This window comes from Mycteria americana, chromosome 1, assembly GCF_035582795.1.
Source record: "Mycteria americana isolate JAX WOST 10 ecotype Jacksonville Zoo and Gardens chromosome 1, USCA_MyAme_1.0, whole genome shotgun sequence".
NCBI lineage: Eukaryota > Metazoa > Chordata > Aves > Ciconiiformes > Ciconiidae > Mycteria > Mycteria americana.
This window is the reverse complement of record NC_134365.1, coordinates 210,420,341-210,441,086: the sequence shown is the minus strand read 5'-3', so window position 1 is coordinate 210,441,086 and position 20,746 is coordinate 210,420,341. Positions and strand designations below refer to the sequence as shown.

The following is a 20,746-nucleotide window of genomic DNA, read 5'->3' as shown; positions in this document are numbered from 1 at the left end:
AGCTTCTCCTGAAGAACAAACTCTTTTTCCTAACCAAGCAGGAATTTTTTTTTGGGGGGGAAGGTGAGGTGTATGTATTTCTTATTTATTACACCTTTTCTTATATTATAATCTACAAGCAATTTTGCTACCATCTAGCATTTCTAAGGATCTTTGTTATCAAATTCAGCGGTCTATCTCTTTATAACACACATTACCATCTGCGGCAATAATCTGGAGTCAAGTCCGTCATTGGGACACCTACATGGAGACGTCTCCATTTCTTTGAGGTGCCTAAACTCCTTCTCCAGCAGAAAGCGAGAGCGAGGCATAGTGTCATTAAAAACAGGAGTTGAGCACCATTCAAGACTGCCTGGAGTCTCCTGCTTGGCATCCAACCACCGCCCCAGAAGAGAATGGGCTTCCCAAAAGTACGTATAGTGTCTGCCAGTCCTTATGGATGCCCTGGATACCCTTAAGCATCCTAAATGATACTTAATGCAGGTCTTGGGCACCATGGCAGTGGTCACAGTACCTGGAGTGTGGTTTGGGTTACCCTCAAACCTAGTGACACTGAGCCAGGTTACCTTCGGGCCTTTGCTGGCTGCACCGGGTGTTTGGACACTGAGGGTGGGAGTGGAGAATTGGGTTTAGGACTCCCTATCTGGGGCTGAATTTCCCCAAAGGGATCGATTTTGTCCCAGTCTCAGATTTACCTTACAGTTCTTCAAAAAATGCCAGTTCAATCTCACGGACTGGATGCTACAGAGCCCACTTTTGGTTTTCAGTCTGGCATACACAAATGCCTTGTATTTGAGTTCACACGGCACAGGCAGTATTATTTGCTGCTGCTGGTTAAAACCCTACCTACAGACTGGCCTCTCCTACCTGTTATTGCTTACTGAACACATTTCCACTCTTGGTTCTTGGATCCCGGAGCAGGGTCCACCTCCATTTGCTCTGATCACAGCCAAATGCTCTGGGGTTCATTAATGCCTAATACAATTTTACAATTATACTGGACTGTCTGCTCATTCTACCCTCGCTGAAGACAGAAGAAAGCATGAAAAAAAAAAATTACCTGAACACTGATTGTATCTTAGCTTCTACTATTATTCAAACCCTTCCTTAGGATGAGAGAGGGATTTTGTTTATTTCTACGTATGCCAAGTTGCATTTTAATTTATTCACCTAACTTTGTCAGAGGAAGAGCTGTTTAGAAACATGGCAGAAGTTCCGGATGCATCCAATTCATTTTAGGTGGAAACTTTAATACTTTTCATAAATTTATAGAGGATTAATATAATATTTAAAGCTACACGCAGTCTTGCTGACTAAAAGGAAAACCAAATAGACACAGTTTACTTGCCTTCACATGTCAGTACTCCTGGGAGGTTCTGATTGACAAGAACAAAAAAGTATATTCATCAAAGCTGTGAAATTTTGAAATTTATTGACAAACATTTACAGATGTATCATTTTTTAAAGAAAAAATCTGTTTATGGCATCTCATCTAATAAAATCGGGAGCTTTATAGCTTCAGAATATATCTGCAATTCATCTTAAATTAAGTTTGTGTTGCAACTTCAAAAATTTGGATACACATTAGAAGGATAAAGTTTGGTGTCCTGGTTTTCAAACCAATTTCCTTAGAGAAAGAAAAGCCAAAAGACAAAAGAGAAAATGTGAAAAGGAGTAATTTGGATGATGCACAACACCTTATTTGCTGACAGTGCAGAACTCCTTTTTACGACTGCCTCATTCCTATAATTAAACCCAGGACATATCTCCAGAAGCAATAAAAGAGATGTTCAGAACAAACAATGTCAAAATGTTAAGAGTTCACAAAGTAAAAGTCCCAGCCTACAGTCATTTGCTAAGGGTATTTCAAGTGATTTTGCAACGGTTTCTTCCTCTTAACAGACCGTACAACTCCAAAAATGCAAACTAAGCGATAAAGATGAAAATTAGCAGAGGAAGTCAAACAGTAGGAAATCTTTTTTACAGAACAGCATTTCAAAATACTTAAAACAGCCACTTTTAACATTAAGAATTTGGCATCTTTGTGCCTAACAGCTGATGAAGTGGTGCAAGGAGCTGGGAAGAGAGCCAGTGCAGTACAATTGATGGGGAGCTTTTGCTTTGGTAACAGGTTACAGCCCTTTTGGATTTCACACAATAAAAGGAAGCCTATCCCAAGTTCCCATCCCTCCACCAGCTATTAAGAACACAATCCACACTAATTAGAAACCAAAGGGCAGCAATTTCTACCCAACCCAAGATGGATGGCCAAGCAGCAGAAGTCCAACAGCGGTTCCTCGATCTTTGAAAGATACCCGGTACACTCAATCCAAGGGAGAGAAACTCAGAAGGGACTATGCAGTTACTGACAGAAAAGCCTATCTCCTTTTTTTCATAAAGAAAGCCTACATCTACACCCTCTTCTAGTCCTACTTGGGTCGCATCACTCTCCCTGTCCTGGAGATAATTTCAAAGTTATTTACAGCTATTAACCAAAACCAACCTTCAACTGCAACTGGGAGCAGACAGGCAAGGACTGCAAGTCAAATGTCAGAGTAACAGGTATGCTGCAAAACACCTCTTTATTTAAAAAGTCGAACTGTGTTTTGTATTTTTGTCAGATTAGAGCTGAATATATCAAATAAAAGACACACCTGTAACTTAATCTTGATGTAACTGAAGGACAGAGTACATCTAACCGAGAAAGTAAGGCTGAGGGTCGTGATTGGAAAAATTGAAAGATCTTCACGAGATTTGCTCAACTGAAGATGCCAGCAGTCAAACCTAAACATCGATTATTAACACATGAAAAGGATGAGAGACAAACAGCCACTTCTTCTAGCAGTGAATCACTGCTAGAGATTCACTTCCATCTAATTTAAGCCAAACCTCAAAATCTGAGTTCTTATCCATGCCCCAATCCTTATCAGATACCAAGGCTGAAACTCAACTGACCAAACACAGACATGCGAATCAGAGTTAGCCAGCTGGACCTTGGTTACAACCAAAAAAGAAAGATGATGTCTCGCTGAGGATGAGATCAATTGTGCCATGGAAAGGCTTGGTTTTCCTCCATAGACTAACAGGAATCCATGGTAAAGCAGATCAAACATAATGGTCTGAAGCTAGGCAAGACACATACTACTAGCAGACAACAAATGGTCTTCTGATCTACTTCAGCCTTCAAAAAAAAAAAGAAGGGGGGGTGGGGAGGGAAAAGAGAGAAACAAAGCTTCCCTCTTATCAGTCCATGGAGAACCTCGCCTCCTTCTCTCCCCACGCACCCAATGGTAACACTGGAGTTTGTATGCTCCCCAAGAAATGCCCTCAGGACAGAAGATCTTGTGATCATCCAGATGACTCAAAATCCTACGAGCACAGCAGAAGAGCATTTTCTATGTTTCAACAGCATCAGATATCAAGGGCAAAAGTTACAGTGGAAAACTTCAGCGGTTTAAGCTGGGACTTGTTTTATCTGTACCTTGGCCCGCTTCCACCTTCAGATTTAGTCCAAGTCTGACTTGGACTGAGACAGTCCAATACTGAGACAGACCAATATTATCTTGTTTGGGGAACACAGCCTTCAGCCACTAAATTGGCAAAACTGCATCAAGTTAATCTGCCTCATCACCAGCCAGGACAGCAACGCTGCTTGCTAACGAAGAGCCTCTGAAGCAGCACGGCATATCCTTTAATCCGCCGCCTCCCATGCAGAGGGCTGCCTCGTCCTGCCCGAGCACAGCCCATCTAACCAAGCCCGGTTTCGCTCTGCCAGCGGGGTCCCACGTGCTCGGGAGGCTGCGTGCTCGGTGCAAGGGCAGCAGCCGTGGTCACGCATGTGGTCTCTGTCCTCCTACGGAGAGACCATATCGACTTCCCCATTTGATCCACACAGCAAACCACTGCCAACAGGTAGAACAAACATTTGATAGAAAGTACAGATAAAACAGCAGCTGCTTTGACAGGCCTGAATTAATACCTAAATTAACTACTGATAGCACAGCCTCTTTACAATACAGTAATTGAATGGTTAAATACTTCAATTCATAAATGCACACACATTTGATTTATTGGGCATACCGCCAATCGGAGAGGCATAACCAGTGCATATTAAAAAAAAGAGAGAAAGACCCCTAGGGTTATGTAAATCTGTCATGTATCTCTGGCAGAACTGCCTCCCAAGAATGCTCTACCGAATTTTTAATAGAAGTATTATCTGAAAATACATGCCTTGTAAGCAAGCAAAATTGAATGGTGTTCATCCATAATGGCATTCTTCTACTGTGAAGAAAATGGCTTAGGTTTGGGTTTTTTTTAAAGTATTTCAAAGATGCTAAATGTTTGAAATATTAGATTAATGTAAGACCAGTACACAGCAAAATACTCCAACAATGTATTTTAAAGAAAACCTTTAACGGACTCCATTGCAATTCATGCTGGAACATCCTCAAGTGCTGCAGTATTCCAGCAGAGATCATGCTCACCAAGGGTTTATAGGAAGGAAGATGCACTTAAGTGCAAGTTACTATAAAAGCAGACTGGGAGAATTGTTTAACCAGGGACCGGCATCGAGGCTGCATTCTCTCACCTCTCCTCTTTGGCACTGCTGTCGCATTCATGATGACAAAGAGCACAGAGAGGCACAATTCAGGCGCAGTGTGCCTTAAACACTACGATTTAGATTTTTACCAAGGGTGAGACTCTTAAGGTTATGCCTGCACTGCGGTCACTAGTACAACTGCAGCTCTTCTAGAAGTATTTAAAGCTAGCTTTAAAGAAGTCCTTGGCTAACAGTTTTAAAGAAGTCCTTGATTAACAGTTCCTAAGTCAGGCGGGCGCGTAGAGCTCAGCTGCACAACCTGCTTGAGAAACCAGACAAGCGTTAATTCAGCCACTGCTGAGTTTTCAGTTGAAATGATGAAGCTAGACAGTTCAGACTGAATAGTATCATAAAGAGATCTGCTCACAGCAAGTACAGAGTCCTACCTTTGCACTTTAATGGAAAAAATAGTAACAATATCCTCCTCTGATTAGCATCTCAATCCCCCCGCAGTTGCAGGGGAGGAAGCTGGGCTCTGACCTCTGCACCAGCTCGCTAAAATTGTTTCCTTCCCAGCTCCAACTACTTGCATGATAGGCTATCCGGAGCAACAAGGCTGCACTGGTGTCCTGGCCACACAAGGTATTTTGCTGGCTGAGGTGTTAGTCAAGCAATGTTCGTGACTATTGTCAAACACTACATATTTACTAACTACCAAACGCTGAAAAATCTTTACTAGCGAAGTGTGGAAATCCACCAGCGTTCAACTCAAGAAGGCGAAGTCTGAGGATCTCTCCAATGTGAAAAGCTGTTTGACCTGTAGCTGTGAGACCTCAGACCATGCAGTCCTGCTTCCCAGGCACTTCCACTACTTTGCACCAAATATTTCACCACACAATGTCACTGCTTGGTTACAGCTCTTGCTTCTTGTAGCTGTTCTCTTAAAATGCAGGAGGCGATGCGCTCTGCCTGCTCCCCTGTTCGGCCAACTGGTGAGAACCATCGAACCAGGGCGTTTTAGTGGAAAGTTTGAATTTTAGCGGAAGAGCAGCGCAGCCGCTGCACAGGAGCATATCGTTACCTGAAGCGTATCACAGTTGCTTCTTCGCTGCATCTCAAGGAAAAGCTAAAATCGCAGAAGCCCCACACTGCAGAAATAAACTCACCACGTGTCCCTGCCGACACTCCCTCTTGGTAAGTCTGTGTCCTTGTAGTGTTTTCAGCTCGATAAAAACTACTACTGAGCAAATAAATAGTGTCTCAGAATATGCTGTTACAGAAGCATGCTCCCAAGCACCTTTCACTTACCAGGTACTATAAAAAACCAAATTCTATTCTGAGACATAGGAAAGTCAAGCAGATGGCAGAAGCATGGGTTTTCAAACTGCTTTTCCCACACATTTTATGTGAAAAATGATCATAGCAGTTATTTTGAGTCTGTGTGCAGGAACTATCTTAAGAGTCATGGAAGTAACTTGCCAAAATGCAGAAAAACAAATCCTCTCACCCAGATAAAAGAGGGAAATGTGCTCAGCTCCACACTGGAGCCCCCCGAGCTAGCTTTCTGCCATCTTTTTCACACAGGATTGTGAAACACGGTAGCTCGAGTCTTGGAAAGCTACTCTGAACTGCTGAGCTTGCTGTCACAAGCATGTCAAGGTATTTTAATTGATTGCCTCCTGGCTGTCACAGTCCATGCATAGCGTGCTTTTACCACCTCCAATAAAAGGATTAGGGACCAACCAGCAGGCGACAAGCTCAAGGAGAGATACTTCACCTTTTCCACAATGCACAACTAAGCTGCGGAAATCCTTGCCGTAAGACGCTGCGGACTTGAAGTCGGCGTGTGTTTAAAACTGAATTGTTCAAGGAAGAGAAATGCAAGAACGGTTATTAAATATGGAGAAACCACCTCCAGCTCAGGAAGTTTTCAAGTTGCAAATACTTGGAGACTGGGAGACAGTGCCAAGGGAGTGTCACAATGCACTTGCTCCATTCCGTGTCCTCTGCCTTAGATACCTTCCCTTGGCCACTGTCAGAGACAGGACACTGAGTTTTGATCTGACCTGCTCTAGTGCTGTTATATCTGCAGCAGATTGGTGCAAGAATACTATTTATTCTATAAATGCTATTAAAAAAATGAAATACATTTTCTAATATATTTAAGAATTGGCATCACCCAAAGAGACACTTCAACTAAACTGGACTGTTGTGGAAACAAGCATTGTGCTAATCCAGCCTAAAAGATGCAGCCCACATTATGGAGCTCCTCAGTGCCTGGGTGAGCACATGCCTACACTGTCTGTTCAACACGGGTGGTATCACATAATTTAATTCATAATCTTGAGTACATTACATTATAATTATTTACTAACACTTTTGTTAGGAAGCAAGTTATTTTTTCCCCTTTTCTGAATGTGCCTCATCAGAAGTGACATCAGCTTAGATCTGAAAAAGGTTAAGAAAAAAAACCCTGAAGAGTTAAAACATGAAGACAATATAAATATGTACCTTCCTTACTCACTTGATGGGCAGATGATGCTTGTTTAGATTGATGGTATCTACCTGGAAGAATATAAGCAGACATTGGCTATACTACCTGAAGAACCTCAGCTAAGCTGTTCACATTAAAATTCAAGCCGACATAAAAATACTAAATCATGAGGCTGACATAAGGTTTCTAGTTTATAGCAAGCAGAACTTGTGGCCAATGTTCCTAAAAATTTAAAAAGTTAATCCATTGAAAATTTAAAAAAAATGAGAAGCCCCCTTGGCACAAGTTTCTCAGACGAATGCTCACGTACAGCTGATGACCACTGAGCATCTTTGTTACAGTTCAGATAACGTAAGGAACACTGATGCTGTTCTCACAGCTCTGCCTGGAAACGGATAGTCCCTCTGGACGTCCAAAAGGAGCAATGCTCTGCTTTGAGAGAAGCACCTTTTTTTGCCATCTTTCTTTGGTTGATGACTCAAACAGAAAGAACGTGCCAGACAAAAAATAAAATCTCCCTAACACGCTTTACCTCTAGCCTAAAGGTACAATTTCCAAGAGCAAGCGCCTTGCTGTCTAAGCCAGGAGTTTAAGCCTTTTTTGATTAGTTGACTCATAAGCATTTTTCAGAAGAAGGTGGTACTTACACCATGCATATGAGTTTACTGAAATAAATTTTCTTACACAGCCTCCTTGAAAGAAGTCCAGAGAAATCTTATGGGTGCTAAGGGCCACAGATGGAAAACCACGGGTGAGCCCTTTTGATTCGTCACCTGATAGGAAATCCTAAAATAGTCACCAATTAGGGCAAATTATTTCTCCAAGGAGTCTTGCTTGCAAAGGCTGGAGACTGTTTTACAATGAGCAAGGAGCTGACACGCTAACTGTTTTATGTTTGATTAGTCTGGGAGAGGTTTGGGCAAGGGACCAACAGGGGAAGGGCTTCATCTCAGAAGCACATCTGAAAGCCACCAACTTGCTGGAACGACCGTAACAATACTTGCAGTAAGGCAGTTTCTTCCTCTTTCTTCTTTTTTTTTTTTTTAAAGAACATTTTGCATCTTAAGCTATATCTTACCAAAGTGAGTCATTACTGAGATACAATCTCCAAAACAAAGACTTAACATGGCTGAGCTGGTGGCAGCAAAGACCTAAGGTACAAATGTATTTTCCCGACAGCTTAAAAGAGATGCCGATTTTCAAAAATTAAGACTCGTAACTGTTATAGAAGATTTATTGCATGTAAATACAGACATGTCCAGAGACAGATCAGCTATTCCTGCTCTCTTCAGCCGTCTAGGCCAGCAGATTGGCAGAACTTCAGATTTACCTCCAACCTCAGAGCTAACAGGCGCTACCGTCTCCTCAGATTACTGGTTATGCTTTTGCTAAGAGGACTTTTGGCTATGTTTTAGTGACTTAATGACTGTACAAAAAATCACCAGCAAGTACTACAGAAATAATAAAACCACTTGTTTTATACTCTGCCTGAATAACGTCTTCTGTAGCTACAGAATAGTGATTAACATGCATTGCCTAATGAGACACTCCACTGCATTCCAGCCTACTTGCCCTTTTTCTGAATGAAGTTACCAAACCCAAACTAAGACCTTTGCATCAGAGTAGGTCCAGCTCTGAAGAGACACCTTCACAGCCTTTATTTGCACCCAGCTTAGCTCTGTACAGACAGAAGTTAGACCATGCAACGGGTGTTCCAACTTTTCTGGGAAACAAGAACCAACGCCATAGACCTAGCTTCTCAAACAAGACAAATTACTCATGTCGGAAGCTGGATGCTGCCTGTAAGTATTCATGAGGCACAGCTTAACCCAAAGGAGTGTCCCATACAAAACAGCAACAGTGCTGGATAGTCAAACTGCTTTTGCTTGTACTGCAAGTTTCTGTTGGATAAATAGGTCAAGTAACTACAGCTTTATCTAATACCTTTTGCATCAGTGACATAAAGAGCAGGGGCATGGAGGGAGACCTTCCTTCCACCTCCATTCCCATTTTGCTTTTCTAAGCCATGTGTGAAAGACGGCTCCAGCATACCCTCCCTCGGTGCAGACTGCTCTCTTTCCACTCATCCTCTGCTCAGCTGTAACAAGCACCAAGCTCCATCTCCCCTGAGGAACTACAACACCGGCTGCAGGCTCCTTCAGCCTTTAATTACGCTACAGTTGACCTTTTCAACCAACACACCTTTTCTTCTAACTACTTGTGAAGCACCAGCATTGAAGTGAGACAAGAAGTTTGAAATTGCTGGAATAAAAGTCACTTATCTCAAAGCAGGTTCTACCTGCATGATCCCTGATGTTACTGCCTTGTCCAATCTTTCCCCAGTAATGCAAAACTTAAACTATTAATGTTATCGAACAGTTTGTCTGGGTTTTCTGGAAGGAACAGAAGATGAAAAAAAATTTCAAGAGTCTCCTGAAGCATTAATACAGCTTAAACTAGTTGGAGTTCTTCTGGTTCAACACTTCCACTATATTTGTTTAAATGAAGACTGCAAAATGTAAAAATATTAAATATGGTGGAGAAACAGAATAAAAAAAACCTGCAAGGAAGAAGACAAAAGGCTGTATCTGATTCTAGTTCAGACACATTAGAGATTATTTTCTGTATTTCAGAGGAAGAAGCTAACCAGTCAAAACGAACTGTTGATGAACGGACATCATGCACCTGAAGCGTTGTTTTAATGTGTTTCCTACCACTAGGGACTGGAAGTTTCCACTGCAGAATGCTAACGAAGAGTCCTGATTTAGAGTTTTCCGGCGGTAGTGCTCTTGAGCAAAAACTGCTGCAACTGAGTTAAAGAGGACTTAAAATATGGGTGCTAGAACAGCTGCCACAGCACCCAACGGGTGCTTCAATCAGCTTTTGGAGGAAATAGAACAAGCCAGCTTATAACAGGGAGAGAAATGTGATGCTTTCAATTTTCATTTATAGTGTGTTGTTATCAACTTCTTATTGCACAAGAACAGTGACAACTTGTGAGCTTTAACAGCGTGCTTCTACCTCATTTGCACTTCATGCCACATACAACACAGGTGTGCAAACCATTCTGAAGTCCAGCTTATGGAGTTAGTAGCATGGGTGCTTCCACATAAACAGATGCCTTAATTTTCTAACTCTAAGCTAGTTATTGCAGTAAGGCAATGAGTGCTCAGCGGAATAATCAAATCCTGATGCCGATTTCCAGGGAGGGTCAAGGTTCACTCTGCCCGCTCAACAGCCAAGTGGGTATTTGCATGCAGGCAACACAGTTGATTTTAAGACACAAAACATATTGTAGTAAAGCAACATTTCAAGTGTTCTTCCATGCTGGATGAGATCCAACTGGTGTCAGGTAGAATATTTAGACAGCGTGTAGGCGCTCCATTTCATTAGAGGTCTAATCAAATTTCTAAATACTAGAACAAATTACTATTTCCACACCTCTAATCAGCAACGAGGGTGCTTTACTGAGAAGAATGTCAATCAACTCAGAGGGAATATTTTTTATTTTTTTCAGTTAATAGGCATAATTACATTAAAACAGATTTAGAGCCATATGGCCAAAACCCCTCCAGATACATTTATCCAATAATGTAACTATACTCCCTTCACCACATGCTAAAGCAGGAGATATTAAACATATTTACAAGCACATGCTATTAAATTAGGTTCAATGCTGTTAAGATACTGTCTTATTAAATAGTTTTTAACTGCACAATTCATACAGAGGAGAGAACATATGCTGGCTTTCAGTTGTTTTGTTGGTACCAGCCAGAGCAAATCCAATGCAGTAATAAACAGCCCAGAGACAGATAAAAGATGATTTTGAGCAAGCAGCTCTGTACTGCTCTGAGAATGGCTTACACCAAGACAGCTAGTACTTCTTTGCTATCATCAACATACCTCTGTTTTACTTAGGTTGTGTGGAATTCCTCAGAAGCACAAATTCTTAATTCCCAAGTTACCTACAAGTCACATTTCATGTTCATTTTTGTGTGAAAACGGCAAGTGAGGAGTCATCCTTGCAACCATTCCTCCCTTCTAAGGAATAATTTAATTGATCCTTTGAAGTACCAATTGACTCTAAAAGAATTTAGAATTCTCTCTAGTTTCATGTCAAAACTAAGTTCAAATTTAAGACACTTTAAAACAGATACACAATTATGCATTTTGATTCCAAAGTGCAGCAATTGAGACATACTGGTTGTATTTATGAGTTTATTGCTCATTCTGAAGAGATGAAAACCTGATTTTCAAGTCACCTTTTACTTTTCTTCCAAATGTCTTCTGTGCTTGAAGAGATAATAGAGACCTATGGGTCCACATAATTCTCAAGAATGCCATTTCTCCTGGCTTTCATACATGTTAACCTAACATTTGTGTACACTGGAAGACTTAAACCACAATCCAAAGGGTGGTCCACACACTGACCACACAATACTGAGCAAGTCCATGAGGAACTTACTTCTTGTGTGATGCAGATTATCCCTTCAGTTCCAGCCTACTCACAACACATGAAGCCAGGAATACTTCATATTCCTCTCCATTATTATTTTTTCCCCATCTGATCCCCTGAGGAAGGGGACTGCAGGTAACCTCACACTGTTACCAAGTTCACTAGGTTGGGTACTGAGCTCAGAATCCATTAGAAATCCATTGCTGGTCTAACAAAACAAGATGCTTACCTTGGGAGAAATATGAGAGTCATTAACAAGAAAAAAAAAAAAAAAAGGTGTTTAATCAGGAGGTTTTATCTGTTTATTTATCTTACTCTAATTCAGGTAACAAGGGACATGCAGGAAAGATTTAAGACGCCTTTCTAGATTAAGAGCACCGACTTCCATCTCTTACCCTGAGCACCATTACTTATGCCCTCTTCAGCCCCTCCCTAACTTAAGTCCCCGACTGTCACAAGACTATGCCTTAGAAGAAAAAAAGCCTGTGCTTCAAAACATCTTGCTTTCGATTTAAATAAGATGTGAGAACGAAGATATTTTAATAAATCAATGGTTGATACAGTCTATACCAAGAACAAAATAGTTTCTCAGCGTCCTAAACACACAATATTAACTATCATCTGCACTGCTATTTTGCACCAACTGATAGTTATCTAATGTCTGATATGCAAGAAGCATCCTATAATAAAAATTTGAAACTAGTGGTTAAGAGAAACATTTAAAATTAATACCCCTTGATCATAGCTTCCCCTATTATCAGTAACACTAGTTTGCCCAGGGTGGCATACCAAGAACCCCATAAAATTTCTTGAACTATCCCTAACGCATTCAATGGACTGACTGATAAACAGTCAGAAAAAAATTGTTTGCGGAGAATACCCCTACCTCCCTGTAATGGAATTTCACAAGATATTTGAGTCATCTGCATTACGCTCCCTATAGCTTCTACTTAAAGCGCACAGACTACCAAGCTGGGTTGCAGAGACAACAATGGGAAGGACCTCTGCATACAAACAGGAACACCTGCAAAGAACAGAGAAATTAAACAGCATAAATTATTTCCATACAGGTTTTTCCAAAGCTGATGATGTGCAATTTCTCATTAACTCAGGTCTCTCTCCTGACAATTCGAATTTCTTTTCTACTGAAAACGCCGCTTTTCCCCCCAGTCTAGCCTGACCCACTTAGACAAAAGCCAATATTCAGCCTGGCCAAGCAAATGATACTTGCGATCCCTTCTTATTCTCCAGCCCTGGAAATGGAAATCTGATAATAAAAATCTCCAGACCAACTCCCCTAGCTACACAAAGCCAGGGGAGAATTATACCGCTATCTTCTCTCGCTCAAATCTCCCTAGCCAGAAAAAAAGGTTCAAATAAAGGACCGAACGAGTATTAACAGCTCCCTCGCCAATGTGGGAGAGAGGAAAAACCAAGGATGCTTAACGAACCATATTATTTTTTTCAGATTTCAAAACACCGCCATTTAAAGAGATGTGAAATTTGAAGCATTAATTAGGTAATATGCATAAATTTAAAGCAAATGCTCACAGAGTCCACATCTCCAAACCACAACCTGCGATTTGGCTAATGCAATGCACCACTCCTACCAGCAGCAGTAAGTCTTAACAGAGGACAACCTCCACGCTTGGCTAACCCACTCCCAACACTAAACCTCAAAGTTTCTTTTGAAGAAAATCCTCCTCCCCACTTTCTTTCCTTTCTTGCCTCCACTCCCTCCCTGTAATTCAGGGAAGACTGTGTTTTTGCTTTGTTTTTTTTAAATAAAAGTGACTATTCTAAATGAGCGTGGTTCCTACGAGGCCACCTCTGACAGCTTTTCATTGCAAAACAACATCCTTCACCAGAGGTTCATTTCACTCATGCCACCCTCATTACAGGTCTAATGAAAACTTAATAGTTCTGCCTTCTCATTTTCAGCACGTAAGACAAAAAAGGTACAAGGAAAACTTTTTACACTAGCTTTTAAGGCAAAAGTGGAAGAACCCAGGAACCCTCAAGATACACGTGCAAAGAGCAATAGTGCTCTCTGATCCCAGGCAACGAAGCCAGTAATTACACAGGAGGGTGGGAGAACAATTATTTAAAAGGGTCAGACTCTGAAAAGATACAAATTACTGCAAGACTCATGAGGATGGGGAAGGAGAGAAACCATAGTCATCTCTGGATTTTCACTGCATTTATTTCCTGTTCTTTAGGTTATTTTTTTTTTAACCAAATCTTTCCAGAAAAAGTAAGAACAAATGATGAAGGTGAGGGGCCTGTTGCTGACAATCTTAACTGTCCTAAAAGGTTGGGTTTGCTGCTCTTGGTTTATAGCTTTACATTCTGGACCCTCAAAGACCCATCTTCTCACCCTAGCTGTGCACACAGGGTTAGTGGAGGAGTGGCCTGAGCTGGTTTCACCACGGCAGTGCTCCAGGGGACTAGAAGACACAAACACCAAGGGCAGACACCATGTTTTACACAACAGAAAGTTGCTAAAATTAGAACCAATACAAACAGAGTTGGGTTTTCACGACAGACTTTGCAAATCACTTTGAGAACTCCTTTAGGAGTTTAAAGCCATCTAGGCAACCGGAAATTAAGACAACTACAGCATGATGAGACTATTATTAAGAGTGGTCAAACTATGGAAGACATAATTTGATTTTACCAAATAAGATTCTCTGTGACAGTCAAGTCTGTTGATCAGATTTCCAAAGCCAACTACACTATGCAACTCGACAACAAAGATACTGTGTTGTGGAAAACCCAAGGTGCAAGCAAAGGCATAGCAACTTTCATTTGCTTGTGTGCAGCACAGATTGAACCAGGTTGACTTTCTTCAAAATAGTCAAGATGTCCTTGAAAGGCCTCTTGATTTCTACAGAACAGGTAACAGCATCTCCATGCATCTTCATGACTCATGGTGACACATATTTTAGCCTACACAGGCTTATGAGACCTGACATTAGACTATTTTTGGTTCACTTTTGGGCTACTTTCTCACTCACCCATACAGAACAATAAAATGAATGAAAGTCTGTCTTTTTTTTTTTTTTTGGATATGACCTCAACTCCCTGAGCCTAGGCTAGTGCTATTATTGTAAGCACTGCATGATTTAATGACGTTCACACATTTTTCTATCTTAAAAGTAGGTGCTTTTTTTGACAGCACCAGACCTAGAACAAACTCTTCCAGAACCTCACACCTCTGGACACTTCAATTTTCCAGCCTAAATGTATTTATGACTATTTTACATCCATCTACTCTTGAGCTAATTTCTCCTCGCTGGCTCTTACCATCGGATGTATTTATAGACACGGATCATATCCCCTCTCGGCCTTTGTTTCTGCTGGATTAAAAAAAGCAAACTCTTTTAGTCTCCTTCTGCAAAATCAGTACTCTCTTTTTCCCAGCACCCAGCGAACTCCCCTCTGCGCCTGTTTAATTAGGGTCCATCCTTCCTGGCTTCCCTCCTCCCCAACGGCACTGCCCTGCAGGGTGATAGTAAGCTGCACACACTGGTCCTCCTGCACACCAACATCCTTCTCCCTGCTCCTTCCAAGGAATTGCTCTTATTAAAAGTTATGAGTAACAAACAGCCAAGCCTATAACTCCTACAGCTCATACCACTGGATTTCACCCCACTTCTAACTATGCCAGTGCTCAAGGTCTCCCAGCTTTCTATGAAATGTTCCGCTCTTTCCCTGGACCAACAACATTTACCACTTCTGCCGTGTCTTTGAGAAGCAGTCACGCTCTCATTGCAATTCGGGACAGTGTTAAACCAGATTAGTTTCAAGTGATCCTTTGAAAATCCACTGGTGGTCTCCTCTCAGCACAGTGACTTCTCCTTTCAGCATGGCCCACCACCATCCCCACTGCCTCCAGTTCCGAATCACTCCTCTATAATTAACAGGAACAGAAAAATAGACAAAATGTGTCAGATCAAAGGTCCCTATTGCCCAGTAACCTGTCGCTGCCAGGGGGCAATAGCAGCCACGTAACAGCCAGGAAAGCATATAGAAACTATACTGGAAAGTGTTGATATTTCCTATTTACAGGTCTTGTTTAATTTTTCTGTTATGAATTTGCCCAAATACTTTTCAAACCCACCTAAACTTTTTGGTATTTAGAACATTTTGTGTTAGTAAAGCCCCAAAGTTTAATTTGAGCTGACTTACTAGTGCAGCAAGGAGTTCAACCTTTGACATTACTTCAGATGTTTAATGAATGAAGTCTAGTTTTAGTCCATTCAAAGCTTTCAGAAGAGGACACTCTAGCAGATGTCTCATCAAGACTCTTACATTAGTCTAGCATGACCTACTTTTGGTGGTATCATGTCATACGTATTTTTTTCATGTATCTGTATGCTTTTCCGTCAGAATTTGCTTTAGGAACTTGTATAGTATTGAGACTCGTGCTAAAGGACGAGACTGGCATGGGGGGGATGAGGAGCACTGAAAATTATGTCCAGCATATCGATGGCTATTTCCCTCTCACAGGATCACCCTGACTGTGTAGGTCTATGATCCTGGAACAGATCCTGTATTTCATATACCTTTATCCAGGACTGCAGCACAGAGACTGGCTCAAGCCAGGAGGGTCAGCTAAGCCGGGTTCACTTCCACCGTGCCAACAGTGATGGATGCTTATAAACTGCACTCCTCCATCACCCATTTTGCTGTTGCCCTTGTATCTCCCTCACTGAAATCTAACACAAAACAAATATTTAATCCTGGAATGACGTTTACACTCATTTTCTTTTCTATCCTACCAGCTTGTATGTACATGTAAAAGAACCTTTTCCTTCACATGCTTTGCAATTTGCAACTAAGCTTGAACAGTTGGCAAACTCTCCCTGTTCCTACATTTCCTGACATATCCGGATTTTTCCATCCCCTGAAGACTTTTTGCTTATTCCTAAAAGCCTTCCTGAAGCAGTTATTTGTCCAAAGAAATACTGAGCCCTTCCTATATATTCTTTTCTTGCTTGCTTGGGCTATTGATTTTGTTTAGGCAGGAGAACCTTGGGTTTCCATCAGGCTCCAGACCCCCTCCAGATTTACACCCCGAGGCTCCCCTGCCCAGGGACTTCCCCCACACGTTGGATTTTCAAAGGTGAGAAGTGGAGGCTGTCCTGGTTACTGCAATGGCAGCAGCTCTTGGCCACCTCTAGGAAAGACTCGGCTACAGCACTCGTAGGCCATTTTAAGCACTTTTCCCTACTGGTATGCCACAGTTTTGTTACAAAGCCCGCCCATCAATCCCACAAACCAGAGCTACTCATCTCATTTTGCTCATTCTTCCATTTATTTTAAGCTGAGTCAAAGCATTAGCCTTGGTTGTCTGTTCAACAAGCTCACTCGCCAAATCCAAACCTGCATCACCTAGGAGTGGTTGCCATTTTTTTTTCTAAATCAAATAATGACGTAGCTGTCATATCTATGACTGTCTAAACCCTTCAGATTAGCAGCAATTGTTCTGCAAGTAGATCTGGTTATTTAAAGTGGCCCGTAACAATAAACCCAACTGGAAATTGTATCTTTTTAGTATGAAAAATCTTTCTCATAGGCAAATTTAACCCATGGATCCTTAGCAAGTTTCTAGCGCTACCCTAACAGAAGTTTCCATAATAAAACATAACTTTGATTAATTTGTAATTAGCTGAAACCTAACGTGCTGCATCTAGCTCTTCCTGTATCCCTGTTGAAAGAGAAACTTACCTTCACCCATGAGAATCCAAAACCTGCTAGACTATTTCAAATTTCATTATATGCCACTGAGTAGAAAGCTTGCTTTGCCCCTTATAATTTTGACAACAGCACTACCTAAACTGTGAGTGTTCAAGTGGCTTCAAATAAAGCCTTAAGACTGAGGAGGGCAGAAGAGATTCAACATGTTTTAAGGCCAATCATTTTTCCAGTATATTATCACATGAGCATTAAAAAAAACCCAACACCATCAAAAGAACAGATGAGGCAGCACTCATCTGAAGATCATTACTCTGAGACTCAGGTCAAATTTGCATCTCACTTCCACCAAGTCTTTTTTTTTTTCCTGTTTTCTACTTGCATGCTTGCCAATGAAGTGCAAAAGGTTAAAATTTACAGTGATTTTTATTATACCAACTTTTAAATAATTACAGATGTAGTCAGAAGCCTTGCGCTTCTATGTTTATTGTCCAGCCTAAAACACAGATGCAACAATGTCCTAGTACAACCACTGCAAGCACAAACCACCTATATTTCAAGAGGGTTTCATGGGCTGTCGCTCAGTTTCTTTTTTCTTTCCCCAATTTTGCAACAAAAGTAGTTGAAATGACCACAGACAAAGCAGGATAGTGCTGAGCTGCCTTCCTCAACAGACCCAACTGGGTACCTATCTTTTACCATCATCCTCCCTAAATTACTTAAAAAAAAAAAAACCCAACCCAAAAAACCAAAAAAACCTAATCCGGCAAGTTTCCTGTTACCAGAAAAGTAACATCTAGCCCTGTCCCCCCCCACCCCTACTGATATTAGAGAGGTATACAAAAAAAGTCGTACCCAGCAGGATGAAACAACAGCTTCAAAAAAATTAAATAATTTAAATTTAATTTTAGATCTACAAGTGCTGCCAAGCACCACTTTATTTGTCAACAAAACATTTTGATTATTTGGCAGAACAAAGCAAGCTCCCTCCCTGCTTTCTCCACAGACATATTTGGCACCGGTTAATTTGTATGTCTTTAGACATATGTCAAGTCTGAAGCTGTTTCAGGCTTTAACCCGGCAGAACTTCTCTCTTTTAAGTACTTGTTTTTCTTAAAGCAGTAACAGCAGCAAGTTAAAGCCAAGAAGGGATTTGATCCTGCAATGAAATGGTTAAAAATCAGACTCTGCTGATGTGTGCTTCTCTGATCCATTACATTTCTCGCAAGCTGAGCTAAGAGCTGAGCACCAAGTATCAACTGTAATATGATCCAAGAGTTTATGGAAAAAATAACTGCACATACCAAGCATGCACATTTAATAAGATTTTGTTTCCATTAAAATATTCGAGAAACATGATTTTTAAGATCTGCTTCTCTCTCTGACCGATTTTTAACGTTTCTCCTCCCCCCTCCCCTGAATACACACCTCCTTTCCAAAAACCAAACCCTTAAAAAAAAAAAAAAAAAAAAAAGAAGAAAGAAAAAAGCAGTCCTACTGCAGGGAAGAGAGGCTTGAAAAACAACTTTGATTGGCACTTGGCCTGACCCACAGAGGAAGAAAAACAGTTTTTGGACAAAGAGCGCAAATATTTGAGCTCATTGACTTACAGGCTTTCTTAGCATTTGCAAGAACCAACCTGGTGCAGAAGTGTATCGGGAGAGATTGAATTAAAATAAAACCAAAAACGGCATCGCGTTCATCTTGGGCGCTCGGACTCGGCGCGTTTGCACAGCTCAGCAATTTTAATTCATTTGCACTGGACAAACAAAAAGCACCTCAACTAATGCTCCCCGTTAAGCAGATGTCGAGAGGAGGTGGTAAAGCGGTTACGCTCCTCCTGAAGCAAGAGGGTCCGCGCAAGGGAGCTGCTGATAACTGTAGGGATGCGGTTTAGCAGATTGGGGGGGGGGGGGGGGGGGGGGGCGCAGGGGCTTTTTTGGTGCTTTTCTCTTTTTTTTCGAAGCTCCTATTTCGGATGCCCCCGCACAAAGGCTTGAAGGAGATCGCGGTGATGAGGTTTGCCGGTGAGATACGTGGATAATAAACTTTCCAAGCGCCGCTGGGCCCCACGTCAATCCCCCCCCATGCCGTCGGGGAGGCCCGGCGCCCCCCAGACCCGGGGGCGGGGGACAGCCGGGGGCAAGGGCGAGTGACAACCGTCCCAGGGGGAGGGAGGCAATGGGGGTGTGGGACCTGGCACCCCTCGGCACCCCTGGGGCCACATCCCCCCGCCCTGCACCCCTCCGCTGCCCCCCACCCCCCAGGCACTCACCTCCCGGCAGGCCCCATCCACACCCTCCCAGGTGCCGCACAGCGCCCACCCCACCGCCCCAGAGCCCCCCACTGCCCCCCCTCCATCCCACCGCCTCAGCCCCCCGCCCCACTGCCGCCCCACGGCCCGTTTCTCCTCACGCCACGGCCCCCCCTCCCCCAAGCCTCTGCTCCCCCAATCCCCCCTACAAGTCTCTGCCTCACCGCCGCCCGCAGCGCTCTCAGCTCCCCCCGCCTCACAGCGTCCCCCCCGCCCCGGTACCTGTCTCGGCACCTTCCGGCAATTGCCGCACACCCGGTACTGGCCGGCGGCGGAGGCGGCGGTGCCGCTGCCCACGGTGCCGGAGCCGAGCCGGTTCATGCTGGCGGGGAGCGCGGCACTGCCGGGCGGGGAAGGGGGTGCCCAGGGTGGCTCCGCGCCGCTCAGCAGCCCGCGCCGCCGGCCGCCCCCATCCTCCAGCCGCGGCCCCAGCACCCCGCTCCGCGCCGCTGCCCCCTGCGCACACCCCTGCGCGCTCCGCCAATCCGCGCCGACCGCCCCGCCCACCGCCGCCGCGCCCCGCCAATCCCAGAGGCCGCCCGCCGCCGACCAATGGGCAGAGCTGTCTCCGGCTCTCATCTCCAGGCAGCCTCCGAGCGGGGGCGGGGGAAGGGGCGTGGTCACCGCCGCGGAGGGGCGGGGTCGGCCCCGTCTCTGGGCAGCGTTGGGGAGAGAGGCGGGGCCGACGCTTCGGCGCGTGCCTTCTCCTGGCCAATAGGGTGGCTCAACGGGCGCTATGCAAACGAGGCGCGAGAGGCCCCGCCCCCGGAGCGGGGGGCCGCGGCCCGGCGGGGGCCGTGAGGGAGCGGCGGGCGGGGGCGGGGGCTGCCGGGCCGCGGGGCCTCGGCTCCCCGGAGCCGCCCCGGCCGGTCCCCCCCCCGGCTCTGCTCGGGGCGCTCCCCTCCAGGATGGTCCCCGAGGTGCCCAAGTTTGGGGGCGCGGAGCAGGACGGGGCGAGGCGAGGGGTCACCGGTGTGATGATGTGCGGGCCTCGGCCTCCTGTCCCGCCTGGCTGCCGGCCCCGGGGCCAGGCCTCGGCCCAGGTCCAGACCCAGGCCATCCTCCCGGGGTATCCCCTCCCCAAAGCCGCGGATCCGTTAGTCGTGGGGAGGGTGCTGGTGCTCGCTGCCGCCGGCCGAAGGCATGCAGGGCGGGGGGCTGCCGGTGTGGAGGGAGAACTGCTTTCTGCAAAAGCGCCCGCTCTGAGGCGGCAGCTTGCACATGCAGGGACAAGACTGCTCT

General features: G+C 43.9%; 1 protein-coding gene across 2 annotated transcripts in view; it reads right to left on the bottom strand.

Annotated features, from left to right (window-relative positions):
* SESN3 (sestrin 3) overlaps positions 1 to 19,940 on the bottom strand; it is a 48,305-nt gene extending 28,365 nt beyond the window's left edge. For both annotated transcript variants that reach the window (XM_075491066.1, XM_075491067.1), the window contains exon 1: positions 19,727 to 19,940. In XM_075491066.1, the coding sequence (XP_075347181.1) occupies positions 19,727 to 19,825 (99 nt within the window). In that variant the 5' untranslated portion in view covers positions 19,826 to 19,940. The remainder of the gene's footprint in view (positions 1 to 19,726) is intronic.
* Positions 19,941 to 20,746: the final 806 nt, after the last annotated feature.